The sequence below is a fragment of the Mustela putorius genome, unplaced genomic scaffold (genome assembly GCF_011764305.1).
Source record: "Mustela putorius furo isolate JIRA1106 unplaced genomic scaffold, ASM1176430v1.1 tig00003836_pilon_pilon_pilon, whole genome shotgun sequence".
In the NCBI taxonomy this organism is placed as follows: domain Eukaryota; kingdom Metazoa; phylum Chordata; class Mammalia; order Carnivora; family Mustelidae; genus Mustela; species Mustela putorius.
In genome coordinates this window covers 14,109,257-14,131,047 of record NW_025421989.1, presented here as the reverse complement: position 1 = coordinate 14,131,047, position 21,791 = coordinate 14,109,257, and the positions used below count along the sequence as shown (strand labels likewise).

General features: G+C 37.4%; 1 protein-coding gene across 4 annotated transcripts in view; it reads left to right on the top strand.

The window, feature by feature from the left end:
• Positions 1-21,791, top strand: part of SCML2 (Scm polycomb group protein like 2) — a 98,569-nt gene that overhangs the window by 42,884 nt on the left and 33,894 nt on the right. For all 4 annotated transcript variants that reach the window (XR_006609474.1, XM_004758927.3, XM_004758926.2 and 1 more), the window contains exon 6: positions 7,260-7,503. Coding sequence is in view for 3 of the 4 variants with exons in the window: in XM_004758927.3 (XP_004758984.1) it covers positions 7,260-7,503 (244 nt within the window). In the remaining variant the exon portion in view is untranslated. The remainder of the gene's footprint in view (positions 1-7,259; positions 7,504-21,791) is intronic.

The window sequence follows — 21,791 nt, the reverse complement described above, 5'->3', positions numbered from 1 at the left end:
AAAGCCATTTAATTAGGAAGGCCCACCCACTTAGCTTCCTAATTATTTTTTTCTTCTACCACTGCCCCTTGTGCAGGCTTTCCTCTTGCCTGAACGGTTCAGCTAGCCTTATAACTGCCTCTAACCTTCACCCTTCCACACAGCTGCCAGAAATATCTAATATAGGAGCCTTAACCACATCATTTCTTGCTTAAAACTCTTGAAGTTACCAGTTGCACTCAGAATGAAGTGTAAGTTTGTTACCTTTAAGGTTCTGTATGATCTGGATTATAGTGGCCACTCCTTCCTTGCTTTATACTTTATATTTTGAATTGCTTCTGATAGCCTGCCAATACGATGTTCCTTTTTAGAGCTGGTTATCTCTGGTTAGGGCTAAGATTCTAGTTAGGCATTAAATCCTCCAGTGTCTCTTCCCTAATTCTCCCTTTGTATTCTTATACTTCTTTAGCACCTTGTGCATATTTCAATCTTTATAGGAATTGGATTACATTATTATTTTCATTGTCTCTTTCTAGACTGTGAGTTCCTTTTGGAACAGTTAACTGTCTTTGTATTCTCAGTGTCTGTCATAGGTCCTGGTACATACTTGTTTGATAAATGAAGAAAGATGGAGAATATAGGAAGATGAATACATATAGAGGGAGAGAATGGGTTTTGTTTTGGATATGTCAGTGTACCTCTGGGAAATTTGAGGAGGGATGACTATTAGCAGACTGTTGGACGTAAAGTGTTTAGAACTTAAAAACAAGGTTTGGCTTGTGTACGTGGATATGGGAGTTTTTTAGTTTAAATGGTAACGATGGAAGCCTTGAGAATGAATAAGCTAGTCCAGAGAGTATACCTAGGAGAAGAGGGGAGTGTCAAGGTTAGAACCTTGAGAAATACCCATTCAGCTTTATGATATATGAGTAGCTATATGAGGTAATTACTAAAGGTCAGTTGAGAGGAAAGCTGATTCTTGACTATTTGGTGGATAGAAAGTGTGGTTACATTAGCAAGAACTGAAGACCAGGTGAAAAGTGTCCTCAGGTAGAGTTAAATCTGTAGTTGTGGCGACAACATCGATAGTGTTCATTCCTGATGGCCTCAGTTTACTTTGTGAAATAGGAAACTGAGGAAGGCTGGGAGGGAAGGATTCATACATAGATTGAATGTCTACTGTGTTCCAGCACTGCGGTAGAGAACTTACTTTCTGGTTGAGAAGAAAGTTAACAAAATAATAAATATATAATGAGGATACATAAAATTTGTCTTAAAGTGAATGGTAAATGGAACAGCAGCTATATGAGATGGGAAAAGGAATGGCCTAGCGAAAAAGAATGGCCTAATGTAAAAAATGATAATATTTTGGAGGGTTCAGCTAAGGATGAACACTAAATATATGGTACTACATGTAATAAACATGTGGGACTTTACTCCAGTAGTGTCAAGCAACTAAATATAAATAGGTAAGTGGTCGGCGATCTTTTTTTGTTTAAAGATTTTATTTATTTATTTATTTATTTACTTACTTAATTACTTGGAGCATGAGCAGGGGGAGGGGCAGAGGGAGAGAGAGAATGTCAAGCAGACTCCATGCTCTGTGTGGAGCCTGTTATGGGTCTTCATCTCATGACTCTGAAATCATGACCTGAACCAAAATCAAGAGTCAGACACTTAACTGACTGAGGCACCCAGGCATCCCATGGTGATCTTGAATTAAGGTTTAGAGATAATAAAATGACAGTGGGATAAGTTGATTTTGGGTTGACATGATGTTCTGTAACCTGGATGTGGAAAAGTATTATAGAATGTTAGAGTATTTGGTCCCCTTCACTTTTTTATCTCTATCAGTGGTTCTTAACCTGGAAAGGGGGTGATTTGCCCCCCCCCATGAGACGTTTGGCATATCTGGGGACATTTTTGTTCATCACAATTGAGTGTATGTGGGGAGCTACTTACATCTAGTGGGTAGAGAGCAGGGACACTGCTAACCATCCTAACAATGCACAGAGCAGCTGCCACAACAGAATGTTCTAACTCCAAATGGCAATAGTGCCAAGGTTGAAAAACTCTGATCTGTATTAATTTCTTGGTGATCTCATCTAATTTCTGGCTTTTTTTTTTTAAGATTTTATTTATTTATTTGACAGACAGAGATCACAAGGAGGCAGAGAGACAGGCAGAGAGAGAGGAGGAAGCAGGCTCCCCGCTGAGCAGAGAGGCTGATGCGGGGCTCGATCCCAGGACCCTGGGATCATGACCTGAGCCGAAGGTAGAGGCTTTAACCCACTGAGCCACCCAGGCGCCCCTAATTTCTGGCTTTAAATACAGTTTATGTGAAGGTGACTTTCAAATCCATATTTCCAGTTCAGGCTTTGCTTCCAACTCAGGCTTGAATATCCACTCATCAACCCCATTTGGATGTCCAACAGACATCTCAAACTTCCGCCTGAAGCCTTTCCCATCTCGAAGAGTGGCAACTGTTACTCCAGTTGCTGGGGACAAAAACCTTGGTGATTATTTCTTGCACACACTACATCTAGTCCATAAGGAAATCCTCTGGGCTTTACCTTCAAAATATATTGAAAATCCAACTACTTTTTAACATCTCCCTTGCTATCAGCTTGTGTAAGTTGCCTTTATCTCTCACCTAGATTACTTCAGTAGCTTCTTCATTGACCTCTTTATTTGTAAGTTTACAGTTTGTAATCAATACAGTAACCAGAATATTCCTTTAAAAATATAAATGAAATTATATCACTTCTTTGCTCAAAATTGTCCAGGGGCTCACCATTTTACTCAAAATAAAACTCAGAGTACTTATAGTGGCCTCCATGGTTCTACATACGACACCTCATTATCTCTCTAACTTTGTTTCCTACTGCTCTCCCACTTGCATACTAAATTGTAGCCATACTCACTTCCTTGTCCTTTGAACATGTGGACACATCTCCTGCTTTAGGGACTTGGCGCTGGCTGTTCTCTCTGCCTGTAGGTAACTGCATGGTTAATAATCACCTTTAGGGTTCTGCTCACATGTCATCTTCCATTTGAGGCTTGTTCTGATTACCCTATTTAAAGTATTTCTTTGTGGGGTGCCTGGGTGGCTCCTTCGGTTAAGCATCTGCCTTTGGCTCAGGTCATGATCCTGGCTTCCTGGGATGGAGCCTCTCATCAGGCTTCCTGCTGAACAGCGAGTCTGCTTCTCCCTCTCTCCACCCTCCCCTCAACTCATGTGCTCCCCCACCCCCTCTCTCAAATAAATAAATAAAATCCTAAAAAAAAAGGTCTTTCTTTTTAAAATTGTTTATTTATTATTATTTTAAAAGATCTTATTAGAGAAAGAATGTGTGCCGGAGGGTAGAGTGTGGTGGGAAGGGCTGGCAAAGGGAGCCTTAAGCAGAACCTGCACTGAGCATGGAGTCCATCACAGGGCTTACTCTCACGGTCTAAGTTGAAACCAAGAGTTCACCCGGTTTAATCGACTGCGCCATCCAGGTGCCTCGCCCTGTTTTAAGTTTAACACAACCCCTCCATACATTTTTCTCTGGATCTCCCTTATTCTGCTTTACTTTGTTTTTTGCATAGCACTTGTCATTTCTAACTTAGATAAATATGCTTATGTTATGGTGTTTCTCATCTTTCTCTTTACTAGCATGTGAATACCACAAGGGGGAGATTTCTGTCTGTTTCTCTGCTTAATGTTTATTAGGAGCCTTCAGTAGTGTTTGGCATTAGTAGGCACTTTGTACATATTTGTGAATAAATAAATGAAGTTTAAGGGACTAAAATTTTTGATGAGATCAAAGAAGTAGTCGATTAAAAAAGTAAGGAAGTAGAAGTTAAGGATAGAAGTCTGTGGTCAGAAGTAGACTCTGGGAATACAGCCATAAACAAAACAGTAAAAGAGCTCCTGTCCTTACGGAGCTTGCCTTCTAGCTGGGGAAATTCATAATAAACCATGCAAAGTAAATAAAGTCTATATTATGTTTGATGGTTGTACCTGCTAAGGAAAAGGGAGGGTGACATTTTAGATAGGTGGCCAGGAAGGTCTTGCTGAGAAGATGCCATTGGAATGAAGATCTGAAGAAAGGGAGAGAAGGAACCATGAGGTTACAGGGGTAAGAATATGGCGGCAAAGGGGTAATGCAGATGATGCTCACACTAGCTTCAGAATCTGTGGGATATGAGAAGAAATAGCCTTTAAGGAGAGCCGTATTGTATGTAGGTAGGCAAGGAGAGGGGTTAAAAGAGCATTCTTTACTATCTTCTATACTACCTTCTAAGAGAATAATTTTTTTCTCACAGTGAAAAGAATGAGCCCTTGTTTTTTTTAAGCTCTTGCTTTCGCAAATTATATAGATATAAATATAAATATATACACACACACATATATACATGTATATGTATATATAAGTTTATTTATTTATTTGTTTATCTATCTATCTGAGAGAGAACAAGAGAGGAGAGAGGTCATCAGGAGAAGCAGACTCTCTGCTGAGCAGGGAGCCGGATGGATGTGGGACTCCATCCCAGGACTCCAGGATCATAACCTGAGCGTAAGGCAGTTGCTTAACCAACTGAGCCACCAAGGCGCCCCCACCCCAATTTTATTTTTAAGTAAGCTCTCTGCTCAACGTTGGGCTTGAACTCAGGACCCCAAGACCAGGATTTGCATTCTCTACTGACTGAGCAAACAAGGCACCCCTACAAATTATATCTTTGTGTTTAGGAAGTCATTCAAGAACTGATGATGACAAACCATATTCTTGAAAAACGTGTTTAAAAGCAACTTTATATGATTACCTTTCGTGGACAGCAGAGGGAACCATTTTGCCAGTTATCTAAATCTGGAGGTAGCTTGTTTTGAGATAAAACCCTTTCATTTATTTATGAAAAAGGAGCAGTTCCTTTGATTTTTTAAAAATCCATATTGGTTTTCTTCCAGAGCTCTGTTAATATTTGTTTGTATGGCTATACTGATGTAAGTAGCTTTGATAGCGTATTCATGAAATGTAGAAGAATTAATAAACAATATGAAAATCTTAGAGAATAAATTGCATTTTGTCCATAATCTTTTTTTTTTTTTAACCTGTCAGCTAATAGTGGCATTGATGACCTACTGTTGCATTTGGGTTCTCTTTTTAGATTATAGCTTGAATCTTAAAATTCTCTTTCCTGCTCATTCCTGTCTTAATTCTGTTTTGTAGCAGAAAATGTATATTGCCATTTGAATTTAGTTCATTTTGCCACAGAAAGTCTTATTCTTATTTGGTTATATGATAGTGTAGGGCCCTAGGAACCTTATGTGTGCCTTGGATATTTCTTCCATTCTGTGCACATGCAGCACGAGTTTATCAACTGCCAAAGTTATCTTTTGTTAAATCCACCTCCTTTTTTTCCTTCCTTATGTAGTAACCGTTAGTTAACCTTTAGACCCTTCATGAAGTGGCAGTGATTCTGCTTCTTACTTACCAGCTACTTATTTATCAAATAACTTTGATCTTTGATCAAGCTGACTTTTGCCCTGCTGACTTTTGGGTGTTTTTTAAGAATCAAATCAAGATTATGTAATTAAAAGGACTTTGAAGACTTATAATTAAGGAACTTTAAGACTTCAAGGGTATAAAGGGTATCACTGGAAAAGTACAGGACAATGAGTGGGTTTAAAGGGGACATTTGAAAAGGGAATCAGCCTACCAGATATATTATTAAATTTTATCTTAGTGAAAGAATTAGTTTAAAGCTTGTTCTTCAGGTGATTACTTGGTTAATTCATTTTTTCTTAGAGAATAGATCTTGCTGTTGAGTACTCTGTTGGAAATAATATGAATAAGGTATATCTTCTTTTGAGAATCCCTTAGTCTCAGTGGAGTAAACATATTTCAAGAGTAGTTTTGCAATTGAAGGCAAGAGCATCTCCACTAAGGGGCTGTAGGAGTAGGCAGGAACTGGCCAGGGAAGCCTTAAAGAGACCAGAGGACCTGGGCTTTGAAGTGGATCAGTGGAGTTGTCCAAGCAGTTGATGTGGTAGGATGTTCCAAAGAGTTGTCTGCCTTCGTTTAAAATCTAGCTCTGATACTTCTGATATATTCGTAGGCAATTGTGCATCAGTTTTATCATCTATAAAATGGGGATAATAATTGCATTGACTTTATAGGGTTGTTGTGAGAATTAAATATATGAAAAACATTTAGAACAGTGCCTGGCATATACTAATGATTGAAAGTTGACTTTTAATGTCATTATCCTAGCGATCTAAGGGATAGAATTGGCAGGTCTTGGTCTTTGAATGTGAGTGTTAAGGGAATAGGATGTGTCTAGTACAGTGGTTCTCAGCCTTGGATGCACATTAGGATTACCTGGGTAATTAAAATGTGCTGATGTCTGGGCCCCACTCCAGACCAATTCAGTCAATATCCTGGGGGTGTGGCCCCAAGTGATTTTGATGTTTAGTTGGACTGACAACCCCTGGTCTAGGACTATTTCCAGTCTTTTGGCTTGGATGACTGGGTCGATGATGGTGCTATTTACTAGAATAAAAAGCAAATTGAAAGAAAAGGTGTTGCTTTTAACATAGCACTTATGTTTTCTAAGAATTGGGTTAGCATTTGCTTGCTTTAAATTTTTATAACTAAATTATGCTTTTTAAATATTGGTTTCTGGATTGGATATCATAAGTGACCCCAGATTATATGATTTTCATGATCTTGTGTCTGCATTTTATACTTGGAGGTGGTTTCTTTCTTTCTTTCTTTCTTTTTTTTTTTTTATAAGATATTCTCTTTTGCTGTTTATTCTCCTTGGACTTAGCAGCTTTCAACATACACTATAATTTATACATTTATTAGGTATGTATGAGTCCCTTTTTCTACATTTCTTGTTGATTGCTTGTCTCTTTTTCCCCTATCCGCACCCCAACCACTACCACCACCACCACTAGAAGGTAAGCTCCACCAGAGCAGGGATCTTTGTTATTTTTTTGTTCACTAATGAATCCTCAATTTCTGGTATAAACTATATAACACATATTTCTTAGATGACTGAATAAATTACTATCAGTCTGGTTTTGTTTCCTTCCAGGTTCTTGGCTCTGCTCCAGAGTAAGTGACATGTAGAGCAGAGTTTCAGAGAGATCTCTGAGAAAAGTTGTCTTCCTGTATTTAATTGATAAACATGGAGTTTAATTTTTGATTGCTAAAAGTTGTGAGATAACAGTTGAGCAAATGCTTCTTATAACATCTTAACAAAAAACTTTTTTTTAAATGTTTTGGTAGGAACCACCAAAGCCACCTCTAAATAATTTTAAAGTGGGAATGAAACTGGAAGCTATAGACAAAAAGAATCCTTATCTGATCTGCCCTGCAACTATTGGAGATGTTAGAGGAGATGAAGTTTATATCACATTTGATGGCTGGAGTGGAGCTTTTGATTATTGGTGCAAGTACGATTGTCGAGATATTTTCCCAGTTGGGTGGTGTCGCCTGACAGGAGATGTATTACAACCACCAGGAACTCATGGTAAGATAATAAGTGACTATATACTCTTTTATTTTATTAAATTTAGTTCTCACAGCTTTTGGCATTGAGGTTAGGACTTTTGCTCAGCTGAAGCAGCAGACAGAACAGGAAGGGCACTTTAGGCTAGAGAAGTGGAGGTAGAAGATGGGAAATGATTAGAATTTTTGAGAGCCACCTCAGCATCATAATCTGAATTAATAGTCCACATTGGAGAATATGGGCAAGCTACAGGTCACACATGGACCATTGAAACCTTGCTACTGTAAGCATTTTGGGGTGCTTAGCTATCTTTATAGTTGATATTCAGTTTAAAATTACATATCGTATTCCATTGTGTATATCTCAATGGTAGTTTTTAAAGGGTAAGGCATAACAACTGTTATATACATATTTTGCACAATTTTGGTCAGTTTTTTCACGTTAAACTGATACTTTGATAGTCTTAAGTAAAATCTACCTGTCTGCATATGAAAAATTTATTTATTTATTTTTTAAAAAGATTATTTGGGAGAGAGAGAGAGAGAAAATGTGTGAGTGAGTTGGGGGAGGGGCAGAGGGAGAGACTCTCAAGCAGGCTCTCCGCTGAGCACTGAGCCCAGCATGAGACTCCGTCTCATGACCCCGAGATTATGACCTGAGCTGAAGTAAAGAGTCGGACATTTAACCGACTGAGCCACCCAGGTGCCTATGTCACTGAAAATTTTAGACTATGGAAGATAAACATGTTGTTATAGTCAGTTGTTTATCAGTTGTAATGCTGTGCTTCTTCCTAAATTGAATTCTATGATGACCTAGGTATTTTCTTTCCGAAAAAAAATCATCAAATACTGAGGTTCCTTAGGGACTCTTCCAAAAGCTTAGACATGCCTAACCTGGTCTTCTGAGATAGAATAAGTGCTGAGATTTAAGTGGGATCTAAGCATAGAACCTAATCATTGGCTTAAGTTAAAGATAAACTTATTAGTAGAATCAAATGTAAACATACTTAAAATTTATCCAACTAAAATTTATTTACACCGGAAAAAAAGGTGAGTGTAGAAAATGTGTAAGTAATGTACGTAGCACGAGAGCAATGGCTAGATAAAAGCATATAGTCATATTCTTGTAACTGCTGTTAGAATCTTTTTGGATTTGGGACTTTAATACATCCCATTATATTACAATGCTACATATGATGTTGTCCTTTTCAGGGACCTATTTTACCAGTTCCCTGCTGCCATAATTCTAGGAAGTAGATATTAATGGATGATTTTTGTAAAATTTAATGTGTTCCAGATCTTATGTATGTATGATACTAAGGCAGTCTCTGCCCTCAAGGAGTTTACCTTCTAGTCAAAGAAGGATAAATGGAAGAATAGGCTTTAAAAAATATGTATATATGCAGAACTAGCAATGCAAAAATACAGATGTGTGCTAGATATGAAAGGGGCCCAAAGACATCCAGTTTTTTTAGGCTGGAGGGAAAAGTGGTTGGGTAAATGAATTCTTAACAGAAAGACACATGATATGAGTATTAAGAAAGGAGGAGTTTGCCAGGCAGAATAGAGATACAGGTAGGGCAGACACATCACAAATGTATAAAATCACACAGTTTACTCTGAAAATGAGGTGGTTCAGTTTCGAACATGGTGACTTTGGAATGCATGGCCAAGAATTCTGTTGTCTTCTACTATCTGGTCTCCCTTTTTTCTTATAACACAGTTTAGCTGCCTAACATGCAGACTACTTTTACAGCCTCCCTAGCAGTTATATATATATGGCCACGGGACCAAGTCCTGGCCAATGGGATAAAAGTAGAGCTAGTATGTTCTACTTATAGGAAGTATATTAGAGATGAATGTACCCTTCTATCTTCCTTCTTTCTGCATCTGTCCTGCTGCTAGTTATGTGCTTGTTTTGGGTGGAGTTCCCTCCTGAACCATGAAATGGGGACCATCTTCTAGGCATAGTGGAGTGGAAAGCAGAAAGGAGCCAAAATCCCTGAGACTTTTTGTGGAGCAGAATTTTCATACTGGCCTGTTCCAGACTGTTATTGAGAGAAATAAACTCCTGTGTTCTATGAGTAAACCACTGTTCTTTTAGGTTTTTCTGTTACTGTTGGCTGAACTTAATCCTAACAAATTCAGGGTCGGACACCAGGTGCACATACAGGTATGGAGTCCAAAAGAGATAGGTCTTAATTGACAAAGCAGGTTTGAGAGCCATCATGCTCATTCAAATAAATATGCTTTGTGTCAGGTAGGATTATAGGTGCTGTCTGGGGCAGAGGCCCATGGTAGACAGCTTACACATTCAACTGATAGCAGTAAGTGGGGGAGGTTTTGGGTGTGGCGTTAATTGTGCATGTGTAACAGAAGTAGAAAAGGACCAAGGACAGAACCCTGTGGGTAAATATTTAAAACAATTTTCACACTTGAATCACTTTGGTGGGGTGGGAGAGGGAACTTATTCAAAGGCTGATGCCCTGGAACTCATACCCAGGAATCAGTGGGTCTGGAGTAGGGCTCGGGTGTTTCCTCTGCACATGGTTTGAGGCCCAGACTTTGAGAAACACAAAAATAAGGAATGACAAGAAGATAGAAATCAATTCAGGACACTGAGAAAAAGTATACATAAATGTAGGAGATTAATAGGTTGGTTTCCCTAACAACAGGTGATGAGAGATTTTAAGAGGTATTCAACACTGTCAAGTACAGCATAAACGTCAAGAGGAGAGGAGAGCTCATTAGTGGCCTTAAGTAATAGCATGGTTAAAAAAAAAAAAATAGGATGGTTACTAGACTACTTTTGAAAAGCCAGATTTAGAGAGCTGAGTAAATAGATGCAGAGCACTTTTTAAAAAATGTGGTTTCGTGGATACTTTCTGAGATCTGCCTCCTCTGTCCTTTATCCCACTAGGCATTTCACTAGTTAAAGTGAAATTTAGAAACTTTACTTCTGTTTATATCTCTTTACCCTCCCTCATTCATAATAAAATTTTCTTATTTACATTCATTGAGAATGAATTAATTAGACAGTGTTACAATTTTTGTTCAACTGTTAAACATAATTAGAAAATTCAGGAGAAGTAAAGTAGTATATTTACCCACATTTTTGCCATTTCAGTTCTTTCTTCCTGATTTTCAGATTCCTTTTTTTTTTTTTTTTAAATCATTTCCTTTCTGTTTCAGAGAACTTTTAGTCATTCTTCTATGGTAGGTCATCTGGCAACAAATTCTTAGTTTTCCATCATCCAAGAATGTCTTTATTTCCCCTTCATTCTTGAAGGATAGTTGCTGGATATAGAAGAATTCTGTGTTGAAAGTTCTTTTCTTTTCTTTTCCATTTATTTTTTATAAACATATAATGTATTTTTATCCCCAGGGGTACAGGTCTGTGAATCGCCAGGTTTACACACTTCACAGCACTCAGCATAGCAGATACCCTCCCCAATGTCCATAACCCCACCCCCCTCCCCACCCTCCCTCCTCCCAGCAACCCTCAGTTTGTTTTGTGAGATTAAGAGTCACTTATGGTTTGTCTCCCTCCCAATCCCATTTTGTTTCATTTATTCTTCTCCTGCCCCCTTAACCCCCCCATGTTGCATCTCCACTTCCTCATATCAGGGAGATCATATGACAGTTGTCTTTCTCTGATTGACTTATTTCGCTAAGCATGATACCCTTTAGTTCCATCCACGTCGTCACAAATGGCAAGATTTCATTTCTTTTGATGGCTGCATAGTATTCCATTGTGTATATATACCACTTCTTCCTTATCCATTCATCTGTTGATGGACATCTAGGTTCTTTCCATAGTTTGGCTATTGTAAACATTGCTGCTATAAACATTCGGGTGCATGTGCCCCTTTGGATCACTATGTTTGTATCTTTAGGGTAAATACCCTGTAGTGCAATTGCTGGGTTCTAGGGTTGTTCTATTTTCAACATTTTGAGGAACCTCCATGCTGTTTTCCAGAGTGGTTACACCAGCTTGCATTCCCACCAACAGTGTAGGAGGGTTCCCCTTTCTCCATATCCTCGCTGGCATCTGTCATTTCCTGACTTGTTAATTTTAGCCATTCTGACTGGTGTGAGGTGATATCTCATTGTGGTTTTGATTTGTATTTCCCTGATGCCGAGTGATGTGGAGCACTTTTTCATGTGTCTGTTGGCCATCTGGATGTCTTCTTTGCAGAAATGTCTGTTCTTGTCTTCTGTCCATTTCTTGATTGGATTATTTGTTCTTTGGGTGTTGAGTTTGCTAAGTTCTTTATAGATTTTGGACACTAGCCCTTTATCTGGTATGTTGTTTGCAAAACTCTTCTCCCATTCTGTCAGTTGTCTTTTGGTTTTATTAACTGTTTCCTTTGCTGTACAAAAGCTTTTGGTCTTGATGAAATCCCAATAGTTCATTTTTGCCTTGCTTCCCTTACCTTTGGCGATGTTCCTAGGAAGACATTGCTGCAGTTGAGGTCGAAGAGGTTGCTGCCTGTGTTCTCCTCAAGGATTTTGATGGATTCCTTTCTCACATTGAGGTCCTTCATCCATTTTCATATGTGGTGTAAGGAAATGGTCCAGTTTCATTTTTCAATCTATTTTCATATGTGGTGTAAGGAAATGGTCCAGTTTCATTTTTCTGTATGTGGCTGTCCAGTTTTCCCAACACCATTTATTGAAGAGGCTGTCTTTTTTCCATTGGACATTCTTTCCTGCTTTGTCGAAGATTAGTTGACCATAGAGTTGAGGGTCTATTTCTGGGCTCTCTATTCTGTTCCATTGATCTATGTGTCTGTTTTTGTGCCAGTACCATGCTGTCTTGATGATGACAGCTTTGTAATAGAGCTTGAAGTCCAGAATTGTGATGCCACGAACTTTGGCTTTCTTTTTCAATATTCCTTTGGCTATTCAAGGTCTTTTCTGGTTCCATATAAATTTTAGGATTATTTGTTCCATTTCTTTGAAAAAAAAAGGATGGTATTTTGATAGGAATTGCATTAAATGTGTAGATTGCTTTAGGTAGCATAGACATTTTCACAATATTTGTTCTTCCAATCCAGGAGCATGGAACATTTTTCCATTTCTTTGTGTCTTCCTCAATTTCTTTCATGAGTACTTTATAGTTTTCTGAGTATAGATTCTTAGCCTCTTTGGTTAGGTTTATTCCTAGGTATCTTATAGTTTTGGGTGCAGTTGTAAATGGGATTAACTCCTTAATTACTCTTTCTTCTGTCTTGTTGTTGGTGTATACAAATGCAACTGATTTCTGTGCATTGATTTTATATCCTGACACTTTACTGAATTCCTGTACAACAAGTTCTAGCAGTTTTGGAGTGGAGTCTTTTGGGTTTTCCACATATAGTATCATATCATCTGCGAAAAGTGATAGTTTGACTTCTTTGCCAATTTGGATGCCTTTAGTTTCCTTTTGTTGTCTGACTGCTGAGGCTAGGACTTCTAGTACTATGTTGAGTATCAGTGGTGATAATGGACATCCCTGCCGTGTTCCTGACCTTAGTGGAAAAGCTGAAAGTTCTTTTCTTTAAGCCCTTGAAAAATGTACTGTATCTTCCTTCTGGTTTCCGCGGTTTCTGCTGAGAGGTTTGGTGTTACTCGAATTGTTTTTCCTCTGTAGATTCCATTATGATTTTAAGTTTGTTTTTGCACTAGTTCTTCTAGTGTTTACTTTATGCTTTATCTATTTTTGTGTCTACATTATCTGGTATGTACAAATTTTGAACTGCTGTAGTGTCCTGGTCAGTTGAACCTGCTGTAGTAACCCTCTTTATGGTGACTTTTTTTTTTTTAACCTTAGAATCTGCTTTATCTTATATTAATGTAGTTATACCAGCTTTTGTTTGGTTGGTGTTCTTGGTCTCTCTGTTTCTAATGTTCAACATTTATCTAGTCTTATCTAAAAAGATTCATTTCTTGTAAATATTTGGATTTTGATTTTTTGGCTAATCAGCCAGTCTGGTTTTTTAACTGGAGCTTTTAAACTACTTATATTTATTGTGATTACAGACATATTTGTTCTTGCTCGATGAGCAAGGAGCCTGATGTGGGACTTGATCCCAAGACTCTGGGATCATGACTTGAGCCAAAGGCAGATGCTTAATGATGGAACCACCCAGGCATCCCTGTGGCCTTTTTTTTAAAAAAAAAAAAAAAAAACAAGAACATGCTGTAGGTTACATTTGTACTTTAAAATAATTACTTTTATTTTGAAAATGGATTATTCTGCATATTCTGGTTTTTTACCTACTTTTTCATGATACAAGGTGATTGTGTTCCCATGTAAAATATATCCCTACAAAATTATATTTCTGTGTTGTATTACATCATATAGGTATACCATAATTTAGCCAAACTTCTATTTTGTTTGACATAGATGATATGATGAATATATCTTTGCATACCTCTGTTTCCGTAGAATAAGTTTGCTGGGTTAGGGGATATGTTTGTTAGGTTGACAAATACCCATTTCCATTCCTGTTAGAGGTGTGTGAAAGTGGTTTTTTCCTTCTCTGGTCATCTTTGGGCATTATCTTATTATTGTTGCTAATTAAAAAAACATTTTTAAGGGACGTCTGGGTGGCACAGTCGGTTAAGCATCTGTCTTTGGCTCAGATCATGATCCCAGGGTCCTGGGATAGAGTCTGCATTGGGCTCTTTGCTCTCTGGGGAGCCTGCTTCTCTCTATGCCTGCTGCTCCCCCTGCTTATGTGTGCTCTTTCTCTCTCTCTGACAAATAAAATCTTTAAAAAAAGTTTTTAAAATTTTCATTTCTTAAATTGTTAGATTTGATCTTTTTTTTCCCCCCATGTACCTTGGCCATTAATATCCCTTTATAATATTCCTGTGAATTACATTTTCCCCTTTTTTCTTATCATTTCCTTTCTTGTTGATTTTTTTTTTAAAGAATTTATTTATTTGACAGACAGAGATTACAAGTAGACAGAGAGGCAGACAGAGAGAGGAAGGGAAGCAGGCTCCCCGCTGAGCAGAGAGCCCGACATGGGGCTCGATCCCAGGACCCTGGGATCATGACCCTAGCCGAAGGCAGAGGCCTCAACCCACCCAGGCGCCCCTCTTGTTGATTTGTTTTGAGTGCTTCATTTATTGCACATAGCAATAAATGTCAAAAAGTAAAAAAAAAAAAAATAAAAATAAAAAGTTAATCATTTGCTTTTTTTCAAATTATAGTATAGTTAACATAAAGTGTTATATTGGTTTTAGGTGCATAATATAGTGATCCAATAAATCTGTACATTATTCAGTGCTTATCATGATAGGTGTACTCTTTTCTAATTTATTTTTTTATTTTAAAGATTTTATTTGTTTGAGAGAAACAAAGCATGAGGGGGGAGGAGCAGAGGGAGAGGGACAAACTGCCTTCCTACTGAGTGAGGATCCTGATGCAGGACTTGATCCCAGGACCCTGAGGTCATGATCTGAGCCAAAATTAGATGCTTAACTGCCTGAGCTACCCAGGCATCCCTATGATAAGTGTACTCTTAATCCCCTTCACCTATTTCACACATCCCCTCTGGTAACCATCAGTTTGTTTTCTATAGTTAAGAGTCTGTTTCTTGGTTTGTCTCTCCTTTGCTCATTTGTTTTATTCCTTAAATCCACGTATGAGTGAATCATATGGTATTTGTCTTTCTCTGACTTATTTCACTTAGCATTATACTCTCTAGCTCCATCCATATTGTTGCAAATGGCAGGATTTCATTCTTTTTTATGGCTGAATAATATCTCTCTGCTCTGTGTGTGTGTGTGTGTGTGTGTGTGTATACACACCACATCTTTATCCTTTTATCTATTAGTGGATACCTGGGCTGCTTCCATATCTGGCTATTGAATAAATAATGCTGCAATAAACCCAAGGTGCATATATCCTTTTGAGTTAGTGTTTTTGTATTTTGGGGGCAGGTACTCAGTAGTACAGGTTACTAGATCATAGGGTAGTCCAATTTTTAACTCTTTGAGGAGCCTCCCTGCTGTCTTCCAGAGTGTCTGGCTACACCAGCTTGCATTCCCACCAAAAGTACACAGCGGTTCCTTTTTCTCCACCCTTACCAACACTTGTTGTCTCTTGTGTTTTTTGTCTCTTGTGTTTTTGATCTTAGCCATTCTGACGGGTGTGTGGTGGTATCTTATTGTGGTTTTGATTTGCATTTCCCTGATGATGAGTGATGCTGAGCATCTTTTCATGTGCCTGTTGGCATCTGGCGGTCTTCTTTGGAGAAATGCCTGTTCATATCTTCTGCCCATTTTTTAATTGGGTTATTTGTTTTTGTAGGTGTTGAGTTGTATCAATTCTTTATTTATTTTGGATACTAACCCTATATTGGATATGCCATTTGCAAACACCTTCTTCCATTCTGTAGGTTGTCTTTTAGTTTTATTGATTGTTTCCTTTGCTATGTAGAAGCTTTTTATTTTGATGTAATCCCAGCATTTTTTTTTTTTTTTTTTTTTTACTTATCTCCCTTGTCTCATGAGAAATATCTAGAAAGATGTTGCTAAAGTTCATGTCAGAGAAATTACTGCCCGTGCTCTCCTCTGGAATTTTTATGGTGTCAGGTCTCACATTTAGGTCTTTAGTCCATTTTGGTTTTAATTTTGTGTATGGTGTGTAGTGTCATAAAGTAAAAATTATTTTCTCAGTCATTTGCTTTTTAATGTTATTTATGGTCTTTAAAAATATGCAGAAATATTAATTTTATTGGCTTGAATATTATATAAGGGTCTAAAATAAGGTTCTTAGCTAAATAATTTCAAAAGGCACACAAATAATGTTTAATGAATTGAATTTCATAAATTTTAAAAAATCTGCATTGTTTTTGTCCATTTTGAATATTTCTTTTTTTTTCATTTGAATATTTCTTAAACACACTGGAAATGTTTGGTGTTCAATGTTCATATAACTGCTTTTCCAGCATTTTTTACGGATATTACACTTAAAGCTTTTTCAAATACTTAATGACTAAAGATAATTCACTTGCATAGCTTCTTAAAGAAATGTAATGAGGTATCCATGAATGCCACTTGATTTTACTTTACATTAAAAAAACTACTTATTAAAGCTTGACTGGCTTTTTTTTTTCAAGAATAGTGAAGTTTATTTTTTTTTCTCCCTGTGTTAACACTTCTATAATCAGAAACAGCCAAGTTCTTTTTATGCTTATCATTGGTAGAAAAATTCACTGGGAAATTTACCTTGGGTAGAAAATTCAGCAAGCTACGTGTCTTGTTTTCCTCTTGTTTATTTAGGTTTTCCTTTCTTGGCCCTTGTTATGACCCTACAATCTTTCAAAGCCCCTCACTTCTGGTTGGTGCTGTCACTGCTCATCAGATTTATTCTGGAGACCTGTACAGGGTATCTGGTGAGAAAAAGGAAAGAACTATGTGTGCTACTATGTCCTTGACAACTTAAAGAAGGCTGAGTCAAGTAAACTAAAACAAGGCCCATTGTAGATTTTTTTCTTCTTGAAGAATTTATCTGATCTTGCTGTTTTCTGTTTCAACTCGTTCCCTACCTCCTTTGTATTTTATATCTTTGTTCTCTCTGAAAAAATGATAGAAATTTAAGAATGCTCTGTAAACTCTTGATTTTTTCTCACATTGCCCTTGTTTTGTCTCTGGCACATATAGTTACAGGATTTATAGCCAGTCATCTCATTAAAGTCCACATATTAAATACATGAAAGAGCAGTACCTGGAATCCAGCAACTTAGAATCAGAACTGGAATTACCACGATTTTAAAGGCAATGTATGGGTTTTTAAAAAATTTAATATTTAAATTTTTCCTTTATTTGGGAAAGCTTCTAGACAAATAGATTACTATTTTGTTTCTTTAATTTTATTTATAAACACAAGAAATGTAGGTTTCTAGTCTTGAGAAATTAGAAATACTCAGAAGCAGAGGATTCTTTTTTTTTTTTTTTTAGATTTTATTTATTTATGAGAGAGCTTGGGGGGTGGGGGTGGGGAACCAGAGGGAGAGGGAGAAGCCTGCTCCCTACAAACCCCTGTGGAGCTCAAACCCCCTTTGGAGCTCTGAGATCATGGCCTGAGCCAAAGGCAGATGCTTAACTGACTGAGCCACAGAGGTGCTCCTGAAAGACCCGCGGATCCCCTTACCCAAGAATCCAACACTGCCACTGGATGCAATCAGCAAGAGGTTCTTTATTGTCAGCGCGCGCCTGCGGGTGGTCAGCAGCTCCTGCTAGCTGAGCACACCAGGCTGGGGTGGTGCCGGGTTTTTATAGACAGGTACAAACAAGTTTTGGGTGGGGCGCAACTGATTGGTTGACAGAACTTTTGAAAAAGGCATACGTGGAGTTTGCTGATTGGCTTTGGGGACCCGCGCGCGAAGAGAGAGGCGGGGAGGGGGAACAAGCTGATTGGTTCTGAGGGCCCGCGCGCGTTAGGAGAGAGGCAGGGAGGGGGAACAAGAAGGGGGAAGGTAGGAATGCCATCATGGCGTCTTCTATTATTTCTATAAGCCAAGCAGTTACAGAAGGGCAAAAGAGCAATTAATAAGCAATTAATAACCTAATTTACGCCTAAAAGCCAGCGGTTCACAGAAAAGGAAACAAGCGGTTAGTTATCCTATCTATCTTCTAGGGGAGGGGTCTTTCACTCCCAGAAGAAGAGGATTCTTAGAAAAATTTGCCCTAATACTAACTTTATTCTCATATTGTGGGATATTCAAAGTTGTTGTTTAGGCATCTGGGTGACTCAGTGAGTTAAGCCTCTGCCTTTGGCTCAGGTCATGATTTCAGGGTCCTGGGATCGAGACCTGCATGGGGCTCTCTGCTTGGCTGGGAGTCAGCTTCCCCCTCTGTTTCTGCTTCTCTGACTATTTGTGATCTCTCTGTGTCAAATAAATAAATAAAATCTTAAAAAAAAGTTTTGTTTATAAATTGCTACGTTGGAAACCATTCTACCTGGCTTTAGAGGTACTTAAATACTTTTAAAGTTAACTATGTAAATTGAAGTTACATAATTCCTAAAACATTAATGAATTAGTTTTATTTAACTTAGCTTCATGCATCACTGATTATAAATTAATGACCTACATTGGTGCGAAGTGTCATCTTGTAGCCTAATTTTTTAAGCAATTGTGACCACACAGACCAGGAAGGAGGGCAGCAAACTTCCAGATGCTTTGAGTATAAAGTTGCAGGATCCCAAGGGTTTAGAGGAATTCCTCTGCTCCAAAGGGAACTGTGGAGGAGGGGAAAACCTAGAATCAAGAAGCATTCCTGTCTAGTGGTACTAGAGGCCATCAGTGACTATCTTAACTCATTTCTTGATAAAATCCTTCAACTACTGGGTTTCCCGCCCCCATCTCTCACAGAAAAAGCTTTAATTTCTAGGTGGAACTCAGAGGTAACATGGCATTTCTTGCACAACTTTGTAAAACACTTTAGATGATGTTTGATGAAACTGGCATATTAGATTTTCTTTGTTGGTAATTCAGACAAAATTTGTGTGAATAGGAACTTCCTTCTGAAGATTCAAGTGAAATGTTTCAAACAGATTTTTAAGTCTTGGGCACTGTCAGCTGCTGCTTTGAATGCGGGCTTATTTTGTGGGGTGTGTGTGTGTGTGTGTGTGTGTGTGTGGTGTATATCTATGGCTTAGGGGTTTTTTAAATTAAAATTTTAGGGGTGTGGGTTTTAAAATCTAAACTTTTGATCTTTTTAAAAATTGAAACTAGTCATTTTATATGGTGGCCGTATTTCGTAAAGTCCTTCCTATGGAGCATTTTCGTATCGAACTGTTTCAAAGTTAGTCTTTTGAGAAGCATTTCAAAGCTTCCGTTGAATAAACAAGTGCTGTATTCCCCACCCCCACCTCATTCTCATTTTTTTTAAGAAACAAAAGAAATTATGGCTGCTTTTGCTTTTTGTGCAGATGTGCATAGAGTTGTATGTGGTTCCTGTAACTTGGGCTTCACCTTTCTCTAAGTTTTAAAATTGAGATTTTATAATTTTTAAAACGTATCTTTACCAACTTTTCCTCTCTTTTTATAGGATTGTTATATTTAGTAAAAACCACATAAAACTGCATTTTTCCTTTATGTTATAGTGGGTCAAAAGTAACAAGAGATACAAATAATTAAGGCTGTAAAAAGTTCAAGGGATGTCAGTCCCACTGGCTTCTGAATGAACACTTAAGCATTTGTTTAGATTTTTGCCCTTAAAGTAGCTTATGGTAAAATACAGACTAATATACTTAGTTTATTTAGTATTCTTCTTGTTTAGTATAAATGAAATAGAAATGCTATCAACCCAAATTACTTACTCAAAAGCCATGAAATTTAAAACAGCTGATATTTTCTTTTTGGTACTAACAGCTTGGAACAAATGTTTTGCTTGTGCAAATGAGATGGCTATTGTGATGCAAAAAAGTATCTTGGAGAAAAAAGAAACCCAGCAATTGTCCTTTCTCTGTTTTGAGTATTTCAGCTAAATTATATGGCAATAATTGCAAGCAGAGCCTGGAGCTTCTTTCTTGTTTCTGTTCTATGATATATTTTAACAAATTCTCTTGAGACTTTTGAAACGTCTTGATTTTTAGGACGTGTGGTCCAACGGGGATAACTTTGTCTACAGACGCAATGGGTTAGCAGTTAGATTTTGCATGTCTTCTCATTTCTTTCCAGATTCTCTGACCCAGGGTAACCTTTGGTTCTTCTCTGAAGGCAGGAGTGAAGGGAGTTTGAGTAGGTGACTGATGATCACTGTCCATACAGCCCACAGACAATATGGGAATTACTTTAACAGTCTTCTTAGGCCCTCCTCCCACACCTCCTCCCCTTAAACCAACAAATGCAAATAGCTTCATCCCCATTTGCTAGAAATCCAGGCTTGCTCTGGCAGCATGGGCTTTGTTGTTAACTCGCTTTCTGCAGAAAGGCAGTTTTATTTCTGGTAAAGGAGAAAGGCTATCAAGCGGAACCCAAGACGCCTTAATGGTAAATCTAGCAACAGCTTGTTCCTCTGGAATATTTCTAAAGGTAGGAATTACCCCTAAAGTTTCTTTATATTGTAGTTAAAGTATGGTTAAGGAAATTCATTGTCTGCTTTGTTAGCTTTTGTATACTAAATATTCCAAATTATCTCAAAAAATTCTTTTTTGTTCTAAATATTAATTATTGAAATTATTAGTACTATTATTTGATCAGTCATTTCTAAAAACTGTTATATAGGACAAGAGAAAAGTTAGTCTTTGGTTATTTCTAGCATAAAAATGGTTTAAAATAAAAAGGAACAACCCTATTGTAAGTCAAACTTCATGATTTAAATCTCCAGTTTGTGATGAGCATTGTCAAGTATTTTTCTATAGCCTTGAGGAATGTGACATGATTTTTCACTAGTGTTATATGAGACTTATTAGAAGTATTTTTATGATACAGAAATGTAGATAACATTTTGCTAATTAAATATTGTGTCAATACATTTAATATGTTTTGTGGAAATTATAGCAGTGACTGCTATGATTTTTTTTTAACAGCATAATGGAAGTCACTCTAGAGAAGTAGTTTGGTAAGAAAAAAGATGCTATGATTTAAAAATTGAGTGGCTTTTAAAAGCTCAGAATTGTTAGATGAGTTGTGAATTGGCCCCAGACAACTGAAGTTGCTTCTTTTTATGTGAACTTTCTTCTGAAACTATTAAAGGTTTTGGAAATTGTCATCTTCTTTAATGTCATTGTGACCAAAATCTTGGTTTCTTTTGAAGTTAACAGATAGGAGTAGAGATTGTGAAATATAATGGTCTTCATGGGAAGCACCCCCCATGAAGCTGAAGGGAGTAGTTCACAAAGCATCTGTGATCAGCAAGTATTGTTAAAAGAACACTCTTAAAACCCTTCTAAAATTTAACTGTGATTTCTAGCTGCTTCTTGGCTTTTTAAAATTTCCTTTCTAGGCTGAATACTTACATAATTATATAACAGGTTAGGAGAACCTTATAAATGCCAGTAAATTAGATTTTATTTTAATTTAGCATGTATGCCAAGAAAAAAGGCAGTGTCATTTAGGTATGGAGATAAGTAACTTCGACTGGACTTTTGTATTTTGTTTAAGGTAGCAAGCTATACTTTGACCTTTTAATTGCATTTGGGGTATTTTTCCCAATAGCATTTTTATAAGTTTTCAATAACCTTAAGAATGAGTATTCTATGCAGATTAAGATATATTTTGTAAGGTGTACAAAGTGTTTCTTCTCTCTTCTTGAATCTGTTTGTCTTTGATCTCCAAGCCCTGTATTGAAACGGGGGAGACA